This window comes from Arachis hypogaea, chromosome 11 (genome assembly GCF_003086295.3).
Source record: "Arachis hypogaea cultivar Tifrunner chromosome 11, arahy.Tifrunner.gnm2.J5K5, whole genome shotgun sequence".
Taxonomy (NCBI): Eukaryota; Viridiplantae; Streptophyta; class Magnoliopsida; order Fabales; family Fabaceae; genus Arachis; species Arachis hypogaea.
Window position 1 is genome coordinate 123,823,293 of NC_092046.1, and position 27,729 is coordinate 123,851,021.

The 27,729-nt window shown below is 39.9% G+C and overlaps 2 protein-coding genes and 1 non-coding gene across 3 annotated transcripts; all 3 read left to right on the forward strand.

Moving 5' to 3' along the window:
* Positions 1 to 307: 307 nt before the first annotated feature.
* LOC140176187 (uncharacterized) lies at positions 308 to 3,228 on the forward strand. The gene is made up of 2 exons (XM_072206087.1): positions 308 to 1,534; positions 1,768 to 3,228. The coding sequence occupies exons 1-2, from the start codon at positions 308 to 310 to the stop codon at positions 3,226 to 3,228; spliced, it is 2,688 nt and encodes an 895-aa protein (XP_072062188.1).
* A 99-nt stretch (positions 3,229 to 3,327) lies between these two features.
* Positions 3,328 to 4,233, forward strand: LOC140176188 (uncharacterized). The gene is made up of 2 exons (XM_072206088.1): positions 3,328 to 3,519; positions 3,835 to 4,233. The coding sequence occupies exons 1-2, from the start codon at positions 3,328 to 3,330 to the stop codon at positions 4,231 to 4,233; spliced, it is 591 nt and encodes a 196-aa protein (XP_072062189.1).
* Positions 4,234 to 13,641: 9,408 nt separating this feature from the next.
* LOC112726044 (small nucleolar RNA R71) lies at positions 13,642 to 13,749 on the forward strand. Its single transcript, XR_003165114.1, has one exon. It is a non-coding gene; the product is annotated as a small nucleolar RNA R71 (small nucleolar RNA).
* The last annotated feature ends 13,980 nt before the right edge of the window (positions 13,750 to 27,729 follow it).

Sequence of the window (27,729 nt, forward strand, 5' to 3'; positions counted from 1 at the left end):
CAGGACAGATGAAGATTGAAGAGCTCCGTGAAGCCGAAAGAACAGAGAGAAAACAACTAAACAGAGAGGATGACAGAGCCACAAGGTCGGCAAATATCAAAGACTCCAGAAAGCCCTTCAGACTGACCCTAAAATTTGACAATTACACCGAATTCAACACAAAGAGGAAAAGATAATTAAAGAAATCCTCAGTGCTAAGATCATAAAACCTCCAGCAAGGGCAGGAAACTACCAAGATCAGCGCTTCATCGACAAAAGCAAACACTGCACTTTCCATCAGAAGTATGGACATACAACTGATGAGTGCATGATAGCTAAAGATCTACTAGAAAGACTAGCTTGGCAAGGCCTCCTCGACAAATACATCAAAGGGAGAAAGCACAAAGAGGGTAACAAGGACCGAGAAGAGCGTCATCAAGCTCCGGGGCATAAGGAGGACAACAAATGGTCGAACAACGCTCCACCCAAAAGCATCATAAACTGCATATCCGGAAGATTCGCCAGGGGAGGCGAGACAACGTCGGCGCGAAAACGAAGCTACCACGCAATGTTGGCATTCGAAGGTACAACACCACAAAACACCAAAAGTGCGCCCGACCTCAATATCACTTTTAGCCAGGAAGATATATGCTCGGCGGCACCAAACCTGGATGACCCAGTGGTAATTTCCATCCAAACAGGCGAATTACTGGTAAGAAAAGTCATTTTGGACTCAGGTAGCAGTGCAGATGTTCTTTTTTACTCTACTTTCCTAAAAATGAAATTATCAGAAAAACTCATGCAACCTTCATCTGGAGAACTGGTAGGATTCTCTGGAGAAAGGGTCCCAATTAAAGGATACATATGGTTAAAGACAATGATGGGAGAGGGCTCATTGTCACGAACCATTGATATGCAATATCTGGTAGTTGACTGCCCAAGCCCTTACAATATCATTCTCGGAAGACCTGCTCTGAACATGTTCAGGGCAGTAGTATCCACTTTTTATCTATGTGTTAAATTTCAGGCACAGGACGGTAGAATAGCTACACTCCACTCAAATCGCCAACAAGCTCGGCAGTGCTATAACGCAAGCCTGAAAAGGTCGATCGCAAGACATGAGTTCCAACAAGAGGTCAAAGCAATTCATAGCACAAACGAGGTATTGTCCCTAGCAGAGCTTGACCCCAGAGAAGACACCCAAGAAAGACCTCAGCCAGCGGACGAGCTCATGAAGGTCCCGCTGACGTCGAAACCGGAGCATGTCACATACATCAGTCAGGCACTACAAGGAAAAGAAAGATCGGAGCTCATAAAAGTACTACAAGACAATGCTGACTTATTTGCCTGGACCCCAGTAGACATGCCAGGTATAGACCCAAACATCATCTGCCACAAGCTCGCCACGGACAGAACCAGCCGACCCATAGCTCAAAAGAAAAGGAATCTTGGAGCCGAAAAGTCAAAGGCAACCCTAGAAGAAACTGGAAAACTTCTTAAAGCTAATTTCATCAGAGAAATTAGATTCACCACATGGCTCTTGAACGTGGTAATGGTAAGAAAAAACTCAGGTAAATGGCGCATGTGCGTCGACTTTACAGATTTAAATAAGGCATGCCCTAAAGATGCTTATCCTTTACCTTGCATTGATAAACTCGTAGATAATGCATCATGTTTCAAAAGCTTGAGCTTCATGGATGCATACTCTGGCTACAACCAGATCCTTATGCATCCAGAAGACCAAAGCAAAACAGCATTTATAACCGAGCATGGAAATTTTTGTTATAGAGTAATGCCATTTGGCCTAAAGAATGCAGGCGCAACCTACCAACGACTGATGGACAAAGTTTTCCGCCATCAAATAGGTCGGAACATGGAATCTATGTGGACGATATGGTCGCCAAAACTACACGGGAAAAATCACACTGCGATGACCTCAAGGAGGTATTCGAACAAATCCGAGCAAACAACATGAGACTCAACCCCGAGAAATGTGCCTTCGGGGTACAAGGAGGCAAATTCCTTGGATTCATGTTGACCTCACGAGGAATTGAAGCAAACCCTGAGAAATGTGAGGCAATACTTAACATGGCGAGCCTTAAAACAATAAAAGAAGTACAACAACTAGCAGGAAAGGTAGCGGCACTATCTCGGTTCTTGCCAACAGCATCAAGCCGATCATATCATTTCTTCCAAACAATATCAAAGAATAAAAGGTTTCCATGGACAAAAGAATGCGAGAAAGCGTTCACCGAACTCAAAACCATTCTATCATCACCACCCGTGCTGCAAAGACCGGAAGTCGGTAAACCTTTATACTTATACATATCTGTTTCTAATTATTCTATAAGATCAGCTCTGGTCATTGAGACAGGAAAAACACAACAACCGGTGTACTTCGTCAGTAGAGTCATGCAATCAACGGAACAAAAATATCTGAGGATAGAACAGCTAGCTTTAGCACTCGTGATAACGGCAAGAAGACTAAGGCATTATTTCCAAAGTCACACAATAATAGTAAGGACAAACCAACCACTAAGACAAATACTAACAAAACCAGAACTGGCCGGACGTCTGATCAAGTGGTCCATCGAGCTCTCGGAATTCGATATCCAATTTCAACCAAGATCGGCATTAAAAGCACAGATCCTTGCAGACTTCGTCTCAGAACTAACCCAGGACGAGCACAATAAATTTTGGGAATTACACGTCGACGGGGCGTCCAGCCGAGGAGGAAGCGGAGCTGGGATAATCCTTAAAGAAGGGGACAAAGTGGTGGCCGAGCAATCCCTCCAGTTCCACTTCCCGGAAAGCAACAATCAGGCCGAATATGAGGCCCTCATAGCGGGACTTAAGCTCGCCCTAAATTTCCAAGCAAAAAGCCTGACAGCACACTGTGATTCCCTCTTAGTGGTGCAACAAATCCGAGGAGAATTTCAGGTAAAAGATCCCTTGCTAGAGCGATACTGGCTCATAGCAAAGGATCTCATCTCAAAGTTCAGCTCATTTATTATTCTACATGTATATAGAGAAAAGAATGTTAGAGCAGACATATTATCCAAACTTGCCGCCACAAGGGCGGACACACAAACATCGGCATTATCACAACTAACACTTAAAAAACCCAGCATTGAACTATTATCTATAACAAGCATTAACCACCTCCGAGACTGGAGAACACATTTCCTTGAGTACATCAATGCAGGTATCATTCCCAGACACGAGCTCAACCCGCAACACTTCAGATGAAAAGCAAGCCTCTACACAAACATAGCTGGAGAACTATACAAGCGCGGTTTTTCACAACCATTGCTAAAATTCCTAAACAAAGATGAGGCACAAGAGGTGATGGACGAAGTCCATGAGGGAGTTTGTGGGAACCACATCGGAGGTCAGGCCCTCGCCGCAAAGATCGTCCAAACAGGATATTATTGGCCGACCATGAAAAGAGATTGCATAACAAAGGTCAAGACATGTGACAAATGTCAAAAGCATGCAGCCATCTCTACAAAACCGGCCGAAGCATTGCACAGCATGGAGGTAAGCTGGCCCTTACACAGATAGGGGCTCGACATTCTCGGCCCATTTTCAATAGCTCCAGGTCAGGTAAAATTTCTTTTAGTATCAATAGACTATTTCTCAAAATGGATAGAAGCACAACCTCTAACAAAAATAACAGCCGAAAAGGTACGATCTTTCATATGGAAAAATATCATATGCCGATTTGGAATACCAAAAGAAATAATATCAGACAATGGTAGACAATTTACTGATAATAATCTCGGCTCATTTCTAAAAAATTTTAATATACACAACCATTTTAGCTCGGTCGAACACCCACAAACCAATGGGCAGGCCGAAGCTGCAGACCGAGTTATATTGCAGGCAATAAAGAAAAAGCTCGATAATGCAAAAGGGGAATGGGCGGAGCTAATACCAGAAGTATTATGGAGTTACAACACCACAATACAAACAACAATGGGCGAAACACCCTTCAAGCTAGTCTATGGGTCGGAAGCTTTAATCCCGGTAGAGGTCGGAGTCCCCACACTAAGAGCCGACCTATATGACGAACAACACAATATAAATGCAAGAAATGCCGAGCTTGATCTCACAGAAGAGGACCGAGAAATTGCCACCATTAAACAAAGAGCTCAGAAACAACTGGCAGAAAGAAGGCACAATAAAAAAGTGATGCCAAGGGCATTCGAGGAGGGCGACTTAGTCCTCAGACGAACAGAAGAAGCCAGATGACCTCCCTCCCATGGAAAGCTCGCTGTAAACTGGGAGGGACCATTCCGAGTATCCAGAGTGCTCGAAATGGGGCTTACCAGCTACAAACGTTACAAGGAAAACCAATTTCAGGGAATTGGAACATCTCTTCACTAAAGTTGTACAGATCATAAAATTGCACATTTTTGCGAATGAAGGTACTCTTTTTCCCCCTTAAGGATTTTTTTATCCCAAAATGGGTTTTTACCTAAGGAGGGTTTTAATGAGGCCGGACGCCCAAATCAAACAAATGCAACTGATTATTTGTTCGCCTATCTTACACTACTGTTTAATACACCATTTTATCACAATAACTATATCATCAAAGTGACCTAACCACGGTCAACGCATAACTTAATTCCAAACAAGAACCAAGTATTCACAAAATGTCAAACCGACCATAACTCGGCCACAAACAAAACAAGTCATCATTACAAACAAAACATGTCCAAACATATAAACAAAAAAAAAACAACTCAAGGAGGAGGGTCGTTCTCGTCATGGTCCTCCACTGTGCCATCCACCACCAACTTCCCATCAATAACGACCTTTGTCGCGTCCATCCGAGCACAATCAAAATTAGGTGCCAAAGTGGAAATCTGACTAACAGCCCGATCGAAACCAGAGGCAAACATTTCCATACCCAACTCCTCTAATTCGTGAACTCAGGAAGTCAGCTGACCTTTAGCCAAGTTACTATCTTCGATGTCGGATTGGAGGAGCCGAATTTGATCCCTGAGACGATTAACCTCGTCCTTAGACAACTTCAGCTTCAATGTCACATCCGCAAAAGCCTCGTCCTTCTCCTTCAAATCCTTCTCCATTACAGTATCTTTATCCTTCAACAACTTCTCCAGCTCGGCAGCTTTCCCCGCACTTGCCTGCTGTTCAGCTCCGATCAATTTGGTAGTACGACCAATGCACATCAAGCGTGAAGCAACAATCTATCAATAGCAACACAAGAACACATAAACAACGGCAGTATCACAAGAAGGCAAAAAGAAACAGAATAAATAAACACAAAAACTAACCTGAATAAACTTTCCCATTCCCTCCATTCCAATACGGCGAGTCATGAGCATATCGCCAGGGTATTGAGAAACCCTATCAGAGAGCTTGGCTATGGGGAACTGGTCACTCCATAGAAAATGAGTGCTCGTCCCTGGTATGAACCCATGAAGTCGCCTTTGCCGATCAAATGCAGACCTAGCACCTCTAGCAATATCCTTATCACATTCGGAAATGACCTCCAAAGACTGATCCGTTTCATCTCTCTTTCTCTTAGGTGACAATGCGGGATGGGCAGTAGATTGAGCCGCCTCGCCACCACCATCCTTGAGAACCCCAGAAACCCCAGCATCCTTCTCCTTTTTCTTTTTCAAAAAAGATTGGAATCGAGAGGGATCGAGAAGAGGAGCTCGCCCACCTGAAAAAGGAAGAACAGTCAAATAAACAAAATAAATACACAACAGACAGTACATCAGCCATCATTACCTATGTAAGCTTTCAAACTCTCACTATCACCTGCATCATGCAGACGAAGAAGGTCGGGGATCGATAAACACACCCCATCAGCAAAACACTCAATCAGAAACTCTAGAAGGCAGTCTTCATCCTCACTTCGCTCGGTAGCCTCAAAGATCTGACATGGCTCGGAACATCAGTACAAGGGAAACCTTTCTATGAGCTCGTCATCCAGATAAAATGGATACTCGGCCTCCAACGACCGGACCTTAACAAACAAATATTTAAAGTTTTTGAAGGAAGACTTATAAAGCAAGAAGAGGGAACGACCGGGGAAATTACTAAGACAAACCCACAACCCTTTCCTAACCCCTTTAGACTGAAACAGCAAGAAGAATAGAGAAAGGGAACAAGGAAACGACAAGAAATCCATTAAGCACTGGAAAGCACGAAGGAAAGCCCATGAATTTGGGTGTAGTTGAGAAGGCGCACAGTTTAGTTGGGTCAACAAGTCACACTCGAATGCAAAAAAAGGTAACTTCACACCTAACTCCGTAAAACAGGGAGTATACATGTAAAAATATTCCCAATCCCCCCTCCTCTCGCAAACCCTATCATCAGTTGAACAGGGAAGCAACTGCACACCCACACTAGAACCCTCTCTCATAACTTTCAAACTTTCTAGTTCACGCATAGATGTCGAATCAACATACGAAGAAGAACGAGTTTTCACATCATCATTAACCCAATGATATGGGTTATCTTTCTTCTCTTCAACAGCCACCTTTTTCTCTTTATCTTTCACCATAACAAAAGTAAAAAAAAAACAGTAAAGTGGGAGAGAAAATACTAACCTCTACAGTTCATGGTCCAAGATAAAATCAGAAAGACTGTGAGGTAACAGAGCGTCAGTTCCCAAAACAAAAACCAAATAATATCACCAAGCCCACTAACGTAGTGGGTAAACCAAGTGACAACCGTAAATGCCTCGAAAAAACCAAAGAGATTCATTAAACATGACGCGCCAAACAAGATAGAAAACTCTTGACTTCCCTTGACTCCAAAGACCAAACATGGGCCCAGCAACCAACAAACCAACCCAAACAAAACCCAGCTGATCAAAGCTTGCTTGTCACCAAAGACATGGAGACAAAACAAGCATGGGGGCTTGGTATGTGAAATTGTTACTCTGAGGTTGTAAAATTTGTTGTTCATTCTCTCCCTGGCAATGGCGCCAACAAACTGGTGCACAATACCATGGTCCAAACATAACTTCACAACTTCGCACAACTAACCAGCAAGTGCACTGGGTCGTCCAAGTAATAAAACCTTACGTGAGTAAGGGTCGATCCCACGGAGATTGTCGGTATGAAGCAAGCTATGGTCACCTTGTAAATCTCAGTCAGGCGGATATCAAATGGTTATGGAGTTTTTCGAATAATAATAATAAATAAATAGAAAATAAAGATAGAAATACTTATGTAATTCATTGGTGAGAATTTCAGATAAGCATATAGAGATGCTTTCGTTCTTTTGAACTTCTGCTTTCCTGCTGTCTTCATCCAATCAGTCCTACTCCTTTCCATGGCAAACTTTATGTAAGGGCATCACCGTCGTCAATGGCTACATCTCATCCTCTCTGTGAAAATGGTCCGATGCGCTGTCATTGCATGGCTAATCATCTGGAGGCATCACCGTTGTCAATGGCTACATCCCATCCTCTCTGTGAAAATGGTCCGATGCACTGTCACTGCATGGCTAATCATCTGGAGGTTCTCGATCATACTGGAATAGGATTTACTATCCTTTTGCGTCTGTCACTACGCCCAGCACTCGCGAGTTTGAAGTTTGTCACAGTCATTCAATCCCTGAATCCTACTCGGAATACCACAGACAAGGTTTAGACTTTCCGGATTCTCATGAATGCCGCCATCAATCTAGCTTATACCACGAAGATTCTGATTAAGAGATCCAAGAGATAATCATCCAATCTAAGGTGGAACGGAAGTGGTTGTCAGGCACGCGTTCGTATGGGAATGATGATGATTGTTACGTTCATCACATTCATATTGAATTGCGAATGAATATCTTAGAAGCAGAATAAGTTGAGTTGAATAGAGAAACAGTAGTACTTTGCATTAATTCGTGAGGAACAGCAGAGCTCCACACCTTAATCTATGGAGTGTAGAAACTCTACCGTTGAAAATACATAAGTGAAAGGTCCAGGCATGGCCGAATTGCCAGCCCCAAACATGATCAATATGATCTAAAGATGAACTAAAAATCATAAGATGATCCGAAGATTAGTAAAAAGTTCTATTTATACTAAACTAGTTACTAGGGTTTATAGAAGTAAGTAATTGATGCATAAATCCACTTCCGGGGCCCACTTGGTGTGTGCTTGGGCTGAGCTTGAATGTTACACGTGCAGAGGCTCTTTCTGGAGTTGAACGCCAGGTTGTAACGTGTTTCTGGCATTCAACTCTGGTTCGTGACGTGTTTCTGGCGTTTAACTCCAGACTGTAGCATAGAACTGGCGTTCAACGCCCTTTTGCGTCATCTAAACTCGACCAAAGTATGGACTATTATATATTTCTGGAAAGCTCTGGATGTCTACTTTCCAACGCAATTGAAAGCGCGCCATTTTGAGTTCTGTAGCTCCAGAAAATCTACTTTGAGTGTAGGGAGGTCAGAATCCAACAGCATCGGCAGTCCTTCTTCAACCTCTGAATCTGATTTTTGCTCAAGTCTCTCAATTTCAGCCAGAAAATACCTAAAATCACAGAAAAACACACAAACTCATACTAAAGTCCAGAAATGTGAATTTAACATAAAAACTAATAAAAATATCCCTAAAAGTAACTAGATCCTACTAAAAACATACTAAAAACAATGCCAAAAAGTGTATAAATTATCCGCTCATCAGAACACCAAACTTAAATTGTTGCTTGTCCCCAAGCAACTGAAAATCAAATAGGATAAAAAGAAGAGAATATACTATAAATTTCAAACTATTAATGAAACATAGCTCCAATCAGATGAGCGGGACTTGTAGCTTTTTGCCTCTTGAATAGTTTTGGCATCTCACTTTATCCATTGAAGTTCAGAATGATTGGCATCTATAGGAACTCAGAGTTCAGATAGTGTTAGTGATTCTCCTAGTTCAGTATGTTGATTCTTGAACACGGCTACTTTATGAGTCTTGGCCGTGACCCTAAGCACTTTGTTTCCCAGTATTACCACCGGATACATAAATGCCACAGACACATAACTGGGTGAACCTTTTCAGATTGTGACTCAGCTTTGCTAAAGTCCCTAATTAGAGGTGTCCAGGGTTCTTAAGCACACTCTTCTTTTGCTTTGGACCTTGACTTTAACCGCTCAGTCTCAAGTTTTCATTTGACACCTTCACGCCACAAGCACATGGTTAGGGACAGCTTGGTTTAGCCGCTTAGGCCAAGATTTTATTCCTTTAGGCCCTCCTATTCACTGATGCTCAAAGCCTTGGGATCCTTTTTATTTACTCTTGCCTTTTGGTTTCAAGGTTTATTGGCTTTTTGCTCTTGCCTCTTGGTTTTAAGAGCTTTTGGCTTTTTCTGCTTGTTTTTTCTTTTTCTTTTCTCTTTTTTTTCGCCATTTTTTTTCTGCAGGCTTTTGTATTCACTGCTTTTTCTTGCTTCAAGAATCATTTTTATGATTTTTCAGATTATCAAATAACATGTCTCCTATTCATCATTCTTTCAAGAGCCAACATATTTAACATTCTAAAACATCAACTTCAAAAGACATATGCACAGTTCAAGCATTCATTCAGAAAACAAAAAGTATTGTCTCCACATCAAAATAATTAAACTAAGTTCAAGGATAAATTCAAAACTCATGTACTTCTTGTTCTTTTGTAATTAAAACATTTTTTCATTTAAGAGAGGTGATGGATTCATATTCACTACTTTAAGGCATAGACACTTAGACACTAATGATCATGTAATAAGACACAAACATAAATGAACATAAAGCTTAAAAATCGAAAAACAGTAAAATTTAAGAACAAGGAATGAGTCCACCTTAGTGATGGTGGCGTTTTCTTCTTGAGGAACCAATGATGTCCTTGAGCTCTTCTATGTCTCTTCCTTGTCTTTGTTGCTCCTCCCTCATAGCTCTTTGATCTTCTCTAATTTCATGGAGGATGATGGAGTGCTCTTGGTGTTCCACCCTTAGTTGTCCCATGTTGGAACTTAGTTCTCCTAGGGAGGTGTTGATTTGCTCCCAAAAATTATATGGAGGAAAGTGCATCCCTTGAGGTATCTCAGGGATTTCTTGATGATGAGCTTCCTCACGTGTTTCTTGAGCTCCATGAGTGGGCTCTCTTGTTTGCTCCATCCTTTTCTTAGTAATGGGCTTCTCTTCCTCAATGGGAATGTCTCCTTCTATGAAAGCTCTAGCTGAGTAACATAGATGGCAAATAAGATGAGGGAAAGCTAGCCTTGCCAAGGGGGAGGGTTTTTCGGCTATTTTGTAGAGTTCAAGGGAGATGACTTCCTGAACTTCTACTTCCTCTCCAATCATGATGCTATGAATCATGATGGCTCGATCCACAGTAACTTCAGATTGGTTGCTAGTGGGAATGATGGAGCGTTGGATGAACTCCAACCATCCTCTAGCCACAGGCTTAAGGTCCAGTCTTCTAAGTTGAACCGGTTTGCCTTTTGAGTCAATCTTCCATTGAGCTCCTTCCACACATATGTCCATGAGGACTTGGTCCAACCTTTGATCAAAGTTGACCCTTCTAGTGTAGGGGCGTGCATCTCCTTGCATCATAGGCAAGTTAAATGCCACCCTCACATTTTCCGGACTAAAATCTAAGTATTTCCCCCGAACCATGGTGAGATAATTCTTTGGGTTCGGGTTCTTACTTTGATCATGGTTCCTAGTGATCCATGCATTAGCATAGAACTCTTGAACCATTAGAATTCTGACTTGTTGGATGGGTTTTGTTAGAACTTCCCAACCTCTTCTTTGGATTTCATGTTGGATTTCCGGATACTCATTTCTCTTGAGTTTGAAAGGGACCTCGGGGATCACATTCTTCTTGGCCACAACATCATAGAAGTGGTCTTGATGGGCTTTGGAGATGGATCTTTCCATCTCCCATGACTCGGAGGTGGAAGCTTTTGTCTTCCTTTTCCCTTTTCTAGAGGATTCTCCGGTCTTAGGTGCCATGGTAATGGAAAAACAAAAAGCTTTATGCGTTTACCACACCAAACTTAGAATATTGCTCACCCTCGAGCAAGAAAAGAAAGAATAGATGAAGAAGAAGAAGAAATGGAGGAGAGGGAGAGAGAGATGTGTTTCGGCCAAGAAGAGGAGGAGGGGGTTGTGTTGTGTGAAATTGAAGAAGAATGGAGGGGTTTATATAGTGAAGGGAGAGGGGTTAGTTTCGGCTATTTAGGGTGGGTTTGGGTGGGAAAGTGATTTTGAATTTTGAAGGTAGGTGGGGTGTATGAAGTAGGTTTATGGGGAAGAGTGGGTGGATGTGAGTGGTGAATAGGTAATAGGGAAGAGAGCTTGAGGTGATTGGTGAAGGGTTTTGGGGAAGGGTGTTTATTGGGAAGAGAGGATGAACATTTAGAAGAGGGAAGAATATGAGTGGAGGTAGGTGGGGATCTTGTGGGGTCCACAGATGCTGAGATGATCCTGTGGGGACCACAGATGCTGAGGTGTCAAGGAATTGCATCCCTGCACCAATTAGGCATGTAAAATGCCTTTGCATGCAATTCTGACGTTTAAACGCCGAATTGATGCTTGTTCTGGGCGTTCAGTGCCCAGATGCAGCATGTTTCTGGCGTTGAACGCCAGTTCTATGCTTGTTTCTGGCGTTCAGTGCCAGCTTTCCTCAGTGTGCATTCCTGGCGTCTGAACGCCAGGATGCTGCTTGTTTTGGGCGTTCAACGCCAGATCCATGCTCTGTTCTGGCATTGAACGCCAGCCAGATGCTCCTTACTGGCGTTTAAACGCCAGTAAGCCCTTCCTCCAGGGTGTGATTTTTCTTCTGCTGTTTTTGATTCTGTTTTTGATTTTTTATTTATTTTATGACTCCACATGATCATGAACCTAATAAAACATGAAAGAACAATAAAATAAAATTAAAATTAGATAAATAAAAATTGGGTTACCTCCCAACAAGCGCTTCTTTAATGTCAATAGCTTGACAGTGGGCTCTCATGGAGCCTCACAGATGTTTAGAGTATTGTTGAGACTCCCCAACACCAAACTTAGAGTTTGGATATGGGAGTTCAACACCAAACTTAGAGTTTGGTTGTGGCCTCCCAACACCAAACTTAGAGTTTGACTGTGGGGGCTCTGGTTGACTCTGTTTTGAGAGAAGCTTATTGTGCCTCTTTTCCATGTTTACAGAAGGATGTCCTTGAGTTTTAAACTCAAGGGAGTCCTCATTCAATTGAAGGACTAGTTCACCTCTGTTAACATCAATCACAGCTCTTGCTGTGGCTAGGAAGGGTCTTCCAAGGATGATGGATTCATCCTCATCCTTCCCAGTATCTAGGATTATGAAATCAGCAGAGATGTAAAGGCCTTCAACCTAACCTTTACTAATATGTCCTCTACTTGTTCATAAGCCTATTTTCTGGAATTGTCTGCCATCTCTAATGAGATTTTAGCAGCTTGTACCTCAAAGATTCCCAGTTTTTCCATTACAGAGAGTGGCATGAGGTTTATCCCTGACCCAAGGTCACATAGAGCCTTCTCAAAGGTCATGGTGCCTATCGTGAAAGGTATTAGGAACTTTCCAGGATCTTGCTTCTTCTGAGGCAATCTCAGTTGATCCAATGCATTTAGTTCATTGGTGAACAGGGGAGGTTCATCTCCCCAAGTCTCACTACCAAATAAATTGGCATTCAGCTTCATGATTGCACCAAGGAACTTGGCAACTTGCTCTTCAGTAACATCCTCATTCTCTTCAGAAGAAGAATACTCATCAGAGCTCATGAAGGGCGTAAGGAGGTTTAATGGAATCTCTATGGTCTCTAGATGAGTCTCAGATTCCTTTGGTTCCTCAGAGGGAAACTCCTTGTTGATCACTGGACGTCCCAGGAGGTCTTCCTCCTTGGGATTCACGTCCTCAACCTCCCTTACAGGTTCGGCCATGGTAATTAATTCAATGGCCTTGCACTCTCCTTTTGGATTCTCTTCTGTATTGCTTGGGAGAGTACTAGGAGGGGTTTTAGTGATTCTTTTACTCAGCTGGCCCACTTGTGCTTCCAAATTTCTAATGGAGGACCTTGTTTCATTCATGAAACTCATAGTGGCCTTAGATAGATCAGAGACTAAATTTGCTAAGTTAGATGGATTCTGCTCAGAATTCTCTGTCTATTGCTGAGTGGATGATGGAAAAGGCTTGCTATTGCTAAACCTGTTTCTTCCACCATTATTAAAGCCTTGTTGAGGCTTTTGTTGATCCTTCCATGAGAGATTTGGGTGATTTCTCCATGAGGGATTATAGGTGTTTCCATAAGTTTCACCCATATAATTCACCTTTGCTATTGCAGGGTTCTCAGGATCATCAGCTTCTTCTTTAGAAGATGGCTCTTGAGTACTATTGGATGCAGCTTGCATTCCATTCAGACTCTGAGAAATCATATTGACTTGCTGAGTCAATATTTTATTCTGGGCCAATATGGCATTCAGAGTATCAATTTCAAGAACTCCCTTCTTCTGAGGCGTCCCTTTACTCACAGGATTCCTCTCAGAAGTGTACATGAACTGGTTATTAGCAACCATGTCAATGAGTTCTTGAGCTTCTGCAGGCATTTTCTTTAGGTGAATGGATCCACCTATAGAAGTATCCAATGACATCTTAGCTAATTCAGACAGACCATCATAGAATATATTCAGGATGGTCCATTCTGAAAGCATATCAGAAGGACACTTTTTGGTCAGTTGCTTGTATCTCTCCCAAGCTTCATAGAGGGATTCACCTTCCTTTTGTCTGAAGGTTTGAACATCTACTCTAAGCTTACTCAGCTTTTGAGGAGGAAAGAACTTGGCTAAGAAAGCTGTGACCAGCTTATCCCAAGAGTTCAGGCTATCTTTGGGTTGAGAGTCTAACCACACTCTAGCTCTATCTCTCACAGCAAAAGGGAAAAGCATGAGCCTGTAGACTTCAGGATCTACTCCATTAGTCTTAACAGTATCACAGATCTGCAAGAATTCAGTTAAGAACTGAAAGGGATCTTTAGATGGAAGTCCATGAAACTTGCAGTTTTGTTGCATCAGAGAAACTAATTGAGGTTTCAGCTCAAAATTGTTTACTCCAATGGTAGGGATGGAGATGCTTCTTCCATGTAAATTGGAATTAGGTGCAGTAAAGTCACCAAGCATCCTCCTTGCATTATTGTTATTTTTGGCTGCCATATCCTCTTCTTGTTCGAAAATTTCTGTAAGGTTATCTCTGGATTGTTGTATTTTAGCTTCTCTTAGTTTCCTCTTCAGAGTCCTTTCAGGTTCAGGGTCTGCTTCAACAAGAATGTTCTTGTCCTTGCTCCTACTCATATGAAAAAGAAGGAACAGAAAAATAATAATAATAGGGATCCCTTTTACCCAGGTATAGAGGTTCCCCTGTGTGAGTAGAAGAAGAAAAGAATGTAATGTAAAGAAGGGAAGAAGAGAAAATTCGAACACAGATGGAAGAGGTGGTTCGAATTTGGGTGAGATGAAGTGTCAGTAGATGAATAAATAAATAGAAGAGGATGAGAGAGAGAAGAGAATTTTCGAAAATAATTTTTGAAAAGGAGTTAATGATTTTCGAGAATTAAAGGAGAATTAAAATTAAAATTGAAATTTAAACAATTAATTAATTAAAAAGAATTTTTTGAAAAAGAGGGAGGTATTTTCGAAAATTAGAGAGGGATAGTTAGTTAGGTAGTTTTGAAAAAGATAAAAAACAAATAAAAAGTCAATTAGTTAGTTGAAAAAGATTTGAAATTCAATTTTGAAAAGATAAGACGATAAGAAGTTAGAAAAGATATTTTTTTAAAATCAAATTTTTGAAAAAGATAGAATCAAAAGATATTTTTGAAAAGATATGATTGAAATTAGTTTTGAAAAAGATTTGATTTTTAAAATCACAATTAATGACTTGATTCACAAGAAATCACCAGATATGATTCTAGAACTTAAAGTTTTGAATCTTTCTTAACAAGTAAGTAACAAACTTGAAATTTTTGAATCAAAACATTAATTGTTGAAGATATTTTCGAAAATATGATATACAATTAAGAAAAAGATTTTTGAAAAATATTTTTTTTTAAATTTTTGAAAATGACTAAGAAAAATGAAAAAGATATGATTTTTGAAAAAGATTTTGAAAAAGATAAGATTTTTAAATTGAAAATTTGATTTGACTCATAAAAACAACTAGATTTTAAAAATTTTTGAAAAAGTCAATCCAAATTTTCGAATTTATGAGAAGAAAAAGGGGAAGAAAATTTTTTTGATTTTTTTTTTAATTTTTAATGATGAAAGAGAAAAACATGAAAAAGACTCAATGCATGAAAATTTTGGATCAAAACATGTGATGCATGCAAGAACACTATGAATGTCAAGATGAACACCAAGAACACTTTGAAGATCATGATGAACATCAAGAACATATTTTTGAAAAATTTTTTATGCAAAGAAAACATGCAAGACACCAAACATAGAAATTTTTAATATTTAGACACTAAGAATTCAAGAATGCATATGAAAAACACCATACAACACAAAACAATATAACATGAAGATCAATCAAGAAGGTTTATCAAGAACAACTTGAAGATCATGATGAATGCAATGCATGAATGCAATTTTCGAAAAAATGCAAGATGAGTATGCAATTGACACCAAACTTAAAATTTGACTCAAGACTCAAACAAGAAACACAAAATATTTTTGATTTTTATGATTTTATTAATTTTTTTGGATTTTTGTATATTATTTTCGAAAAACATATAGGAAAAAGAAAATAAGAAATTCAAAAATTTTTATAAGAATTCCAGGAATCTTTCAATGTTGGCCTAAAGCTCCAATCAAGGGGTTGGACATGGCTTAATAGCCAGTCGGCTTTAGGATATAAATCAGGCATGCAACAGCTGATATTCAAATTAACTTGCCTCTATGCTGATGGTTGGAAGCCCCTATCAAAAAGAATTAGACCTGGCTTTACAGCCAGCCAGGCTTCAACATGCTTCATGAAACTCTAGAATTCGTTCTTAAAAATTCTGAAATAATTTTCGAAAACAAAGGGAAAATATTTTTGAAAGATTTTGAAAACAAATATTTATTTTTTCGAAAACAGATGAGAAATTTTTGAAAGATTTTTGAAATTTTTTTTTTGAAAATAAAACAAAAAGAAAATTACCTAATCTGAGCAACAAGATGAACCGTCAGTTGTCCAAACTCGAACAATCCCCGGCAATGGCGCCAAAAACTTGGTATGCGAAATTGTTACTCTGAGGTTGTAAAATTTGTTGTTCATTCTCTCCCTGGCAATGGCGCCAACAAACTGGTGCACAATACCATGGTCCAAACATAACTTCACAACTTCGCACAACTAACCAGCAAGTGCACTGGGTCGTCCAAGTAATAAAACCTTACGTGAGTAAGGGTCGATCCCACGGAGATTGTCGGTATGAAGCAAGCTATGGTCACTTTGTAAATCTCAGTCAGGCGGATATCAAATGGTTATGGAGTTTTTCGAATAATAATAATAAATAAATAGAAAATAAAGATAGAAATACTTATGTAATTCATTGGTGAGAATTTCAGATAAGCGTATAGAGATGCTTTCGTTCTTCTGAACTTCTGCTTTCCTGTTGTCTTCATCCAATCAGTCATGCTCCTTTCCATGGCAAACTTTATGTAAGGGCATCACCGTCGTCAATGGCTACATCTCATCCTCTCTGTGAAATTGTCCGATGCGCTGTCACTGCATGGCTAATCATCTGGAGGCATCACCGTTGTCAATGGCTACATCCCATCCTCTCTGTGAAAATGGTCCGATGCGCTGTCACTGCATGGCTAATCATCTGGAGGTTCTCGATCATACTGGAATAGGATTTACTATCCTTTTGCGTCTGTCACTACGCCCAGCACTCGCGAGTTTGAAGTTCGTCACAGTCATTCAATCCCTGAATCCTACTTGGAATACCACAGACAAGGTTTAGACTTTCCGGATTCTCATGAATGCCGCCATCAATCTAGCTTATACCACAAAGATTCTGATTAAGAGATCCAAGAGATAATCATCCAATCTAAGGTGGAACGGAAGTGGTTGTCAGGCACGCGTTCGTATGGGAATAATGATGATTGTCACCTTCATCACATTCATATTGAATTGCGAATGAATATCTTAGAAGCGGAATAAGTTGAGTTGAATAGAGAAACAGTAGTACTTTGCATTAATTCGTGAGGAACAGCAGAGCTCCACACCTTAATCTATGGAGTGTAGAAACTCTACCGTTGAAAATACATAAGTGAAAGGTCCAGGCATGGCCGAATGGCCAGCCCCCAAACGTGATCAATATGATCTAAAGATGAACTAAAAATCATAAGATGATCCGAAGATTAGTAAAAGTTCTATTTATACTAAACTAGTTACTAGGGTTTACAGAAGTAAGTAATTGATGCATAAATCCACTTTCGGGGCCCACTTGGTGTGTGCTTGGGCTGAGCTTGAATGTTACACGTGCAGAGGCTCTTTCTGGAGTTGAACGCCAGGTTGTAACGTGTTTCTGGCGTTCAACTCTGGTTCGTGACGTGTTTCTGGCGTTTAACTCCAGACTGCAGCGTAGAACTGGCGTTCAACGCCCTTTTGCGTCATCTAAACTCGACCAAAGTATGGACTATTATATATTGCTGGAAAGCTCTGGATGTCCACTTTCCAACGCAATTAGAAGCGCGCCATTTTGAGTTCTGTAGCTCCAGAAAATCCATTTTGAGTGTAGGGAGGTCAGAATCCAACAGCATCACCCGTCCTTCTTCAACCTCTGAATCTGATTTTTGCTCAAGTCCCTCAATTTCAGCCAGAAAATACCTGAAATCACAGAAAAACACACAAACTCATAGTAAATTCCAGAAATGTAAATTTAACATAAAAACTAATAAAAACATCCCTAAAAGTAACTAGATCCTACTAAAAACATACTAAAAACAATGCCAAAAAGCGTATAAATTATCCGCTCATCAGGGCTATGATGTGTACCCCTAAAAACTCGGCAGCTATCCTTCTCAGCTAACCGACCAAATATCTTGGCAAACATAACTTGATCACGTCACACACAAGTCAGATCCTATCTTCAGCCCGTTACTAACTCACCAAGAATATCGGAACAAACCCAACAGCATAGACCCCCCACTCGTCTATAAAACAGAACTAAGCAAACTCACAAAGGCTCAGGTCACAATATACTCTCACTTTCACTTATTCATTTTATTTTGAATACTCTTCTAACTTGAGCGTCGGAGTGCTTTTTGTAAGTGCTCCCGCCGCCGTGTTTCGCAAACGCCGAGGTTAATTCTGAGCACACCCTCGATGCGACTTATAGCTCTTCCCTAAAGCAGATAGCCTCGCTTGAAGACGTATACCTCGGCCGAAGCTGAACAGAACAATATCTAATGGAACCTAAACAAGAATTTGAATATAATAATTAGATAATTAAAGAAAAAACATGTTTAGAATTGTTTTTTTTTTTTCAAAATTCAAGGTGATTCACAACAATGCACTGCAAACACACCACTCATAGATGTTAGATATTTTGTTGGAACAAGTATGTGGTAGATAATGATTTGACTAGAAACAACGTAAGATAAGCAAGAATGTGAAAGTGTATTTTAATAATTTGAAATCATATTCATATTTTTAATTTTTAATATAATTAAACATCTATAAGTTAAAATGATAATTTTAATCCTTTTAAATAATACAAAATTTTATCTTATTTAATTTTTTTAAAATGAAAATTATATTTCTAATATAATTAAAAAAACTTAACACTAAAATCAAGAAAAAGGCATATTACAACGTTACAAGTGACAAATTCTTAAAAGTTCATTTATACAAGAACAAATTAATAAAGGCCATTGTAATCTTTTTTAAGATTAATTCTAAAAGATATTTTTAATCTTTTAAAAATAAATTATTAGGACATTTTAGTCTTTATAATATAGAATTTAAATTTCTATTTCCTAATCTAATCAAACAATCTTTAATAATTCTGTAAGGTTATATTCTTTTTTGAAATTAAAGCTAAAAATATTTCTTTTGCCTCTTAAATATGAGCTAAGGGTATTTTGTTGTTATTTTTAAATTATGCTAAAAGGATATTTTAGTCTTTTAAAATAAATTATGTGAATATTTTATTCTTTTAAAAATTTATTTTAAAGGATTATTCTCGACAAATTATTAAAAACGTACTGTATTTTTTAGCAAAATTATTCAAAAATAATTTTAATTTTGTCACAGTAAGAAATTGTAACTATAGAGAGTTTATGATTATGATCTTTTACTATGACAAAAAAAAGTTTTTTGTCACAGTTTTTTAAAAAATGATGACTATAGAGTATGATTACGATTTTTTAAAAAAGATAATCTAAAAGAGTCTATGATTACAGTTTTGGAGGTGACTTAAAATGGACTATGATTACAGTTTCGGAGGATGATCTAAAAAGGTTTATAGTCATGATTTTTTAAAATAGGATGACCTAAAAAAGTCTATAGTCATGATTTTGGGGGTGACCTAAAGGGGTCTATGGTCACGATTTTGGGAATGACCTAAAAGAATCTATGGTCACCGTTTTTCAAAAAAGAGTGACCTAAAAGAGTCTATGGTTATGATTTTTGGAAGTGACCTAAAAAGGTCTATGGTCACGATTTTAGGGGGTGAGTTAAAGGTATCTATGGTCACTGTTTTGGGAGTGACCTAAAAAGGTCTATGGTCATGGTTTTACGAAAGGGTGACCTAAAAAGATCTGTGGTCACAGTTTTGGTGGGTGAATTAAATAGGTCTATGGTCACGGTTTTGGAAAGTGACCTAAAGGTATTTATGGTCACGGTTTTCCGAAAAAGAGTGATCTAAGAGGGGTATATGGTAACGGTTTTTGAGGGTGACCTAAAGAGGTCTATGGTCACGATTTTGGTGGATGACCTAGAGGGTTTATGATCATGATTTTACAAAAGGGTGACCTAAAAAGGGTCTATAGTCACTATTTTTGAAGGTGACCTAAAGGGTAGATGACCTAAAAGGATTTATGGTCACTACTTACAAAAGAGTGACCTAAAAGGGGTCTAGGTCACGATTTTTGAAGATGACCTAAAAGGGGTCTATGGTCACGGTTTTAAAAGGTGACACAAAAAGGTCTATGGTCACGATTTTATAAAAGGGTGACCTAAAAAGAGTCTATAATCACAATTTTTAGGGTGATCGAAAAGAATTTATGATCACAATTTTAAAGAGCAACCTAAAAATGTCTATGTTCACAGTTTTAATTAATTAGGGCTGTTATTATTTTTTTAATAATTAATCATGGTACATAATTTGAATTAAAATTTAAGTAATTATAAAATAATAAAAATTAAAAAAATTAATTTAAATAATTAAAACTTTGAATTTAATTTTATGAATAAAATAAATTAATAAATAAATATCTTATCTTATTTATTTTTAAAATAATTTTATTATATTATAATTATCCTAAATTACTATTTTATCCGGCCATGTACACCCTAAATACAGAAGAGAGGGAGTAGGGGAACGAGGGATTGAGGAGAGAAGAAGAACAGAAGAAGAGGAGGAACGGGAAGGACGGCACCAGCGGAGGGAGGACCGTTATTCGCCGTTGCCGTTGTCATTTTTATCACAGAGAGAGAGAGAGAGAGAGAGAGAGAGAGAGAGAGAGAGAGAGAGAGAGTTCACAGACACAGATCAAGAAGAGGAAAGGAAAAAGAGAAGGGGAAGACGATAGCGCCGGCGAAGCAAGGGGAGGTCGTCGCCTCCGTCGGTGGCTCGCTGCACTGCGTCATCGCATGTTGGTGCTCCCCGTGCGTTTGTTGTCGTCGTTATTGCTTCCTCGTCTGGCATTGCTCGAGGTCGTTGCTGCCACGCCATCGGTGTCGTGACCGTGGTTAGTATCCATTTTCTCTTTGTCTACGTCGTCTGCATTCTCAGGTATGTTTGTTCCCGCTTCTTCTGACTCCTTCACTCAACAATGTACCAAATTCCTAAACTAAAAACTAAATTGAGCTTCAATGTTTTATTAAGTTGTAATCTCATAACTTTAAGAATTTTTTTAAATTAAATAAATATATAAATTACAGAAATACATAAAATGTGAGGTATTCATAAAATTGCGTACTCATACACATCTCGGATGTTGAGGGACATATTAAAAATTGAGCATGTCTCGGCGTTTGAGACCCCGTACTGTGACCAGGTGATGCCGAAACATATATATATATGTGTGTGTGTGTGTGTGTGTGTGTGTGTGTGTGTGTGTGTGTGTGTGTGTGTGTGTGTGTGTGTGTGTGTGTGTGTGTGTGTGTGTGTGTGTGTGTGTGTGTGTGTGTGTGTGTGTGTGTGTGTGTGTGTGTGTGTGTGTGTGTGTGTGTGTGTGTGTGTGTGTGTGTGTGTGTGCGCACCCGGCATATGTATTACCATAGAGATTGGGGACTGAGCATCCGAGATATGTGGAAACTGAAAAAGGAATCTCAGCATCTGAGATATGCTCGAACGCCTATATAAGGTTAGTAGTTTTTTCTTATTTTATTTTCAGTAAATAATTAGTTTAGATGTTTAGGCTTTAGTGACTTAGTTAATGTGGTAAGACTTAGTGAATAGACAAAGTTAGGCAATTGATATATATTTAGTCAGGTATAGTATGATTTGATATTTTGTATAATTGATTGTAACTAAATGTAACTTAAGTGAGATAAATAAAACAGATAACTAATTGCAACTTAAGTTAAATAAATAAAATAGGTAACGATTAATTAATAATTAATAGGTAATTAATTGAAGTCATGCCCAAATGTGACAGTCAGGTTAAGATAGTGCAACATGAATAATTTAATTTTTTACATATTACGTGATAGTCCTGTTTTAGTAAGTGCTATGAACATTAACAATAGAAATTATATTCGTGTTGTATCTGTTCCATTTATTATCGATATTTATCTACTTAGTTTAGACGAGATTAATATGCGAGAGTAAATATCATGGGAATTCTAGAGACCACAGTTAGTGTTGCCACGCCGTGTGACCATGAGTCTTCCTCTGCCGGACATCCTATTGCCTTATATAAGAGCGGCTAGATTTGGGCATGCAGTAGAGTTGATGGACTTCATGTTTGACACTTCCTTGATTTCTGTATTTGTCGAGCGGTGGAGGCCTGAAACCCACACGTTCTACCTTCTATGGGGTGAGGTTAGCATTATGCTCTAGGATGTGGCCTACCACATTGGTCTGCGCACTTATAGAGAGCGAATTGGGGGGTTGTACCGGAGACTTTCAGTGATGGCATGCCGCTTTTTGTCTCGTGGATCTACAATAGATTTCCGTATTTTAGTCCAGCGGAATATGACGTCGTCAGGTTCCTACTTGCAGCTAGGTATGTACATATTGTAAATAATTTTTAAGTTAACAAGTAGTACACATTGAAGACGTGTTAGGGAATGTAATTAATTAATTTCTGCTCAAATATTTTTATTCTGCATAGGTTGACAGGACTAGGGCAATAAAGTAGAGATTGTCCTGATGACAGGATCCAGACTCTACGTCGTCACATCGATGGACTCACATTTGACCATGTATGACGTTTTTTGGTTTCTATATTATTTCATGTATTGGTATGTTATTTCTAATTATGGTACTTTAACACGATGTGAATAGTTTTGGTGTACACCTTACGAGGATCTTCAGCTACGTCAGATTACGCCCGATTGGCTTATGAGTGACGTAAAGATTTATACATGGACGATTGTTGTGTCTGCTTTCACTTTGTAGAGTTTTATCACGTAGACGAAGTGAAGAGGCAGCTCGGGGGGGGGGGGACAGCACAGGCCAGCAAATCTGGTGAATGTCGACGAGTATCTTTTCAAGACGATGTGAGGAGATGATACCAGGTGTCCCAATGTGTATCGTGAGTGGTACGATCTATTCAGGGGATGTTACCAGCTACAACACTTGGTTACAATCAATGGCCATCTTGACCTTCGTTCGACACAGGAGTACCTCACCTGGTGGCAACAAGCATGTAGAGTTAGATTTCTGTCAGGGGAGGAGGTTCTTGCCGATCCCAAAGCAACATCACCACCGGTTGATATCCTCCTTGTGGCTCCAGGTCAGAGAGATGAGTTACAGTTATCACGGGATGCCTCAGATTGGAGACGACAGGTATCAGAGGAAACTCCATCTCATATACCTTAAAAATAGAGGCCATCTTGTACACGGGATTGATGAGATGCCCCGACTCAATGCTCACAGCTGCACAATTCTGCCAGGGCGTGTCAACATGGGTAATGTAATGACTGGAATAGACCGCAGTGGCATGTACGTGCGTTGAGATGTCTGTGACCATCCATCCACCGACTCAACCACCTTGACACTGAACACGGATGCCTTATGGTCACAATGGGTGATTCGCATCATTGGTAGGCTCTATCTGTTCTTCTCTATAGCTGCCAACAGCCGCTGTGAGTATATATGTCCATCCTGTAACTGAGCATGTGCTTCGTGACCTTTGCGCATGAATAGCTGATGCAACCTCTCATACGTAGCACTAACAATGGCAGCTACTGGAAGATTCCTCGTTTCCTTCAGCACCACATTTATACACTCCAATAGGTTTGTTGTCATGTGACTATACTGACGACCTTCATCACAATGTTGTAGTCGTAAATCCTTCCTAAAACGAAGAGCCCAATCTACCATGTCACGGGATAGTGTACCCAAAGTATCCAAGTACCAATCGCAACCCTCCTTGCTTGGAATACGCTGCATTTATAAGTAACCTCTTACCCTCGACCGATTTGAACTGTGAATTGAAAGTTGAAGCCATGTGCCGGATGCAGTAAGCATGATATCCCGACGGAGGATGCCATCCACTGTGAGGTGCATTTAGGACAGTGCGAATGGCCTATAATCTATCTAATATGATAAGGATTCCAGGCTATGGAGTGACATGTTGTCTCAAATTTGAGAGCAAAAATGACTATGACTCCGTTGTCTCAGACTTAACTAATGTGAAAGCTATAGGAAGCATGTTGTTATTACCATCTTGAGCCACGACAATTAACAGCACGTCCTCGTACTTTCTGTACAAGTGTGTCCCGTCCATAGATATAAAAGACTTGCAATGATTAAATGCATCAATACATGGAGGCAATGCCCAAAATACCTTATCAAATTGGCTTCACTTTCTGTCAACCATGTCCCTGTTGTAATAAGGATAAATAATGCATTCGTGAATCGTACCTGGGAGGCATTCCTGCAAAGCTTGTAAGAGCGCAGGTAACCTATTGTACGACTCTTCCCAGTCACCATAGATCTGGGCAATCGCTTTCTGCTTTGCCATCCACACTTTTTGATACGAGGGCTTGAAATGGTAACTCTAATGTACCGTACGTTGCAACATCGGGATAGACACCGACGGGTCAGTCTTTATCATAGGTAATACGACTTTGCAAATCAAACTACTATCTATCTGAGCATGGTCCTAAGACATGGTTGGTACCAAATAAGTGTGTGCTCCACCAAACCTACGCACTTCCCTACAAATTACTCATGGATGTTGATAAACCACTATTTTATGGTTTATATTGTGCTTAATTGTGCGGTTTTATCAAATCTTTACCCACTTATTCATATGATAAGCATGCATTTATAATTCCTTCCTAAAAATACTTCATGGTTGAAAACTTGCTTCCTAGAGACTTTTAATTTTGTATTTTTAATTCTCCTTTATTCCATTCGAGGCCATGATCTGTGTGTTAAGTGTTTCAGGCTTTATAGGGTATGAATGACTTGGAGATTAGAAAGGAAGCTTGCAAAAATGGAAGGAACACAAGAAATTGAGGAGAAGACCAGCGAGAAGTGACGCGGACGCATGGCTCACGCGACCGCGCGGATTGGAAACTGCACAAGTGACGCGAAGGCATGGATGACGCGCACGCGTTGCAAGGCAAAACGCTGGATGACGCGAACGCCTGGATGACGTGATCGCGTGACATGCGCGATCTACAGAATTTGCTGGGGGCGATTTTGGGCCCTGTTTTGACCCAGTTTTCGGCCCAGAAAAGCATATTAGAGCCGGAGAACATGCAGAGACAAAAAAACAAACAACATTCATTCCGCATAGTTTCAGTTTTAGATCTGAATTTACTCCTCCTCTAGGTTTTCTCTCTACACATTCATAGTTCTTAGGATTTTGATTTTATTGCTTTTTGGATTGGGATATTGAGAAGAGTTATTACCTCCGTCAAGACTTCGTCATTCTAGTTTGTTTCCTTACTTGTCACTTACTCTTTCATGTCCTTTATTTACTCAGAGTTACTATTGGATTATTTCTAGAATCTATTTATACAAGAACTATTTTTATTTTTTATTGATCCTTTTGATTATTACTTATCATGTCTTTCAGTATTTCTCTTCCTTATTTTGTGAAATTTACATTCATAATGAGCGAGTAGTTCCATAACTTGATTGGGAGATGATTGAAAGGAAACCTTGAGTTGGATTACTCAAGAGAAAAATTGTAATTGGGTTTATTGCTGGATCGCCCTCTAGTCACTGACACTAGTCCTTCCCAAGGGAGAGGATTAGGAGTTGTGAATAGAAATTGCCTTCCAACTTGCTTGACTTTTCTCTACCTAGTAAAGGATAACTAAGCAGAACAACCTTCAATTATCATTTTAATCTTGGGAGAACTCCATCAAGGATAGGGCTTCCAACTAATCTACTCCCAGTCAAGGTTTTTATTTAAATTACATAATTTCTCTGATTTAATTTCCTGTTTATCAACTCAAACCATTTTAGAAAACATCTGATTAATAAAATAGCACACTTTTCTGCAACTCGTTGGGAGATGACCTGGGATTCATACTCCTAGTATTTTAATTCTAATTTTGTGACAACCCCTTCTAAATTGATAAGCGAATTTTCGGTTGGTTAAGAACTGTACTTGCAACGTATCTCTTATAATAATTTCTTGACTCGCCAATTTCTGCCACGTCAATTTTTGGCGCCGTTGCCGGAGAGTTGCAATAGAGTGCTAAGTTATTGATTGGAATTTATTTATTTGCATTTTATTTTATTTTGCTACTATGAGCTGCATGTTTCTTTCGTTAAATGACACGTTTACTTCCTGATCCAAGCTTGCCAGTATTTGATCCTGAGATTGAAAGAACTATCTCACGAATAAGGCAAGCTCGGTGTCGGTTAGTCCTCTCCGAGGGAAAATCTGAAACGTCACTTGAGGAAGAAACAAGCTCCATTTCTACTGATTCGGTTGAATTACGTGCAGGTGACATGGCAGAACCTAGGAGAGTTACTATCCAGGAGGCTGGAGCCCCTGATTTCACAATGCAACCGTTTCAAGCGCATCACCCAGCAGTGGCTACAGACTTTGAAATAAAGACTGCACTGCTCAACTTGATGCCTAAGTTTCATGGCTTACCTACTTAAGAGCCTATCAAGCACCTTAGGGATTTCCAAGCAGCCTGTTCTACTGTCAGGCGCGATGGTGCGGATGAAACTTCTATTTTGTTAAAAGCTTTCCCATTCTCTTTTGAGGGAAAGGCGAGAGAGTGGTACTACACTCAACCCGCAGTAACTGTTTCTGACTGGGATACGCTTAGAAGAGAATTTTTGGAAAAATTCTTTCCAGCTGAAGTTACTAATAAACTGAGGAAGGACATTTCCATGATTGTTTAGGACGAATCCGAGACTCTCTCTATGAATACTGGGAGTGCTTCAACAACCTTCTGAAAGCATGTCCCCACCATATGATTGACAAGATAGTGTTTCTCGGCTACGTCACACAGGGCATGAGGCCCCAAGATAAGACCACATTAGAAAGTGCTAGCAATGGGTCTATGAAAAAGTACAAGACTACTGATGAGGCATGGCAATTGATCAGCGACTTGGCTGAGTCTACAAGGAACCACAGGCAGACACAAGGCCGGTCAAAGGCTGTTGCAGAGGTATCTTCTAGCAAAGAAACTACTGCTCTGGCTCAGAGTATATGTGAAATGATCAACTTACTGAAGCAGATGCAGTTGAGTCAACAACAAGCACAGCAAAGCCAACAGCTAGTCCCACAGAGAGTGTGTGGGATCTGTGCTGATTACAGCCATTATACTGATGAATGTCCGCAGCTCCAGTAGGAAGACAACACTGTGGCAGCCACTCATAACTTCTATGACCGCCCCAACCAAGGGTACAATCAAGGTGGCAGTTACAACCATGGATGGCAGGACAGTTCTAACCAAGGTTGGAGAGATAATTCTAACCAGAATTGGAGGGACAACAATAACAGAGGAGGCAGAGACAATCAAGGATATCAGAGGTGGAATAATAACAACAACAGGCAGCAGAACCAGAACCAGCCTTATAGAGCACCTCACCTGAGGCAGTCCCAAGGACCACAGCACAACCAACAACAAGTTCCGCAGATCACTCAATCTAATTCCTCTCTGAGTGATGAGGCTCTTCAATCCATTGCACAAGGACAAAGGAACATGGAAAGTTTACTTAATGGCCTAGCATCCGCTATACAAGCTCTCATCTCTCAGCTGGCACCACCCAACACTTTAAACACTCAACATGCAAGCTCCAGTGGAATTCCTTTTCAACCCTTACTTAATTCAAAGGGTGGCATCAATGCCATCACCTTAAGGTCCGGAACCACACTGCAAGAGAGGAATCAGGAGGAGCCAATCCCATCAGAACACGCCTCAGCTGAAGA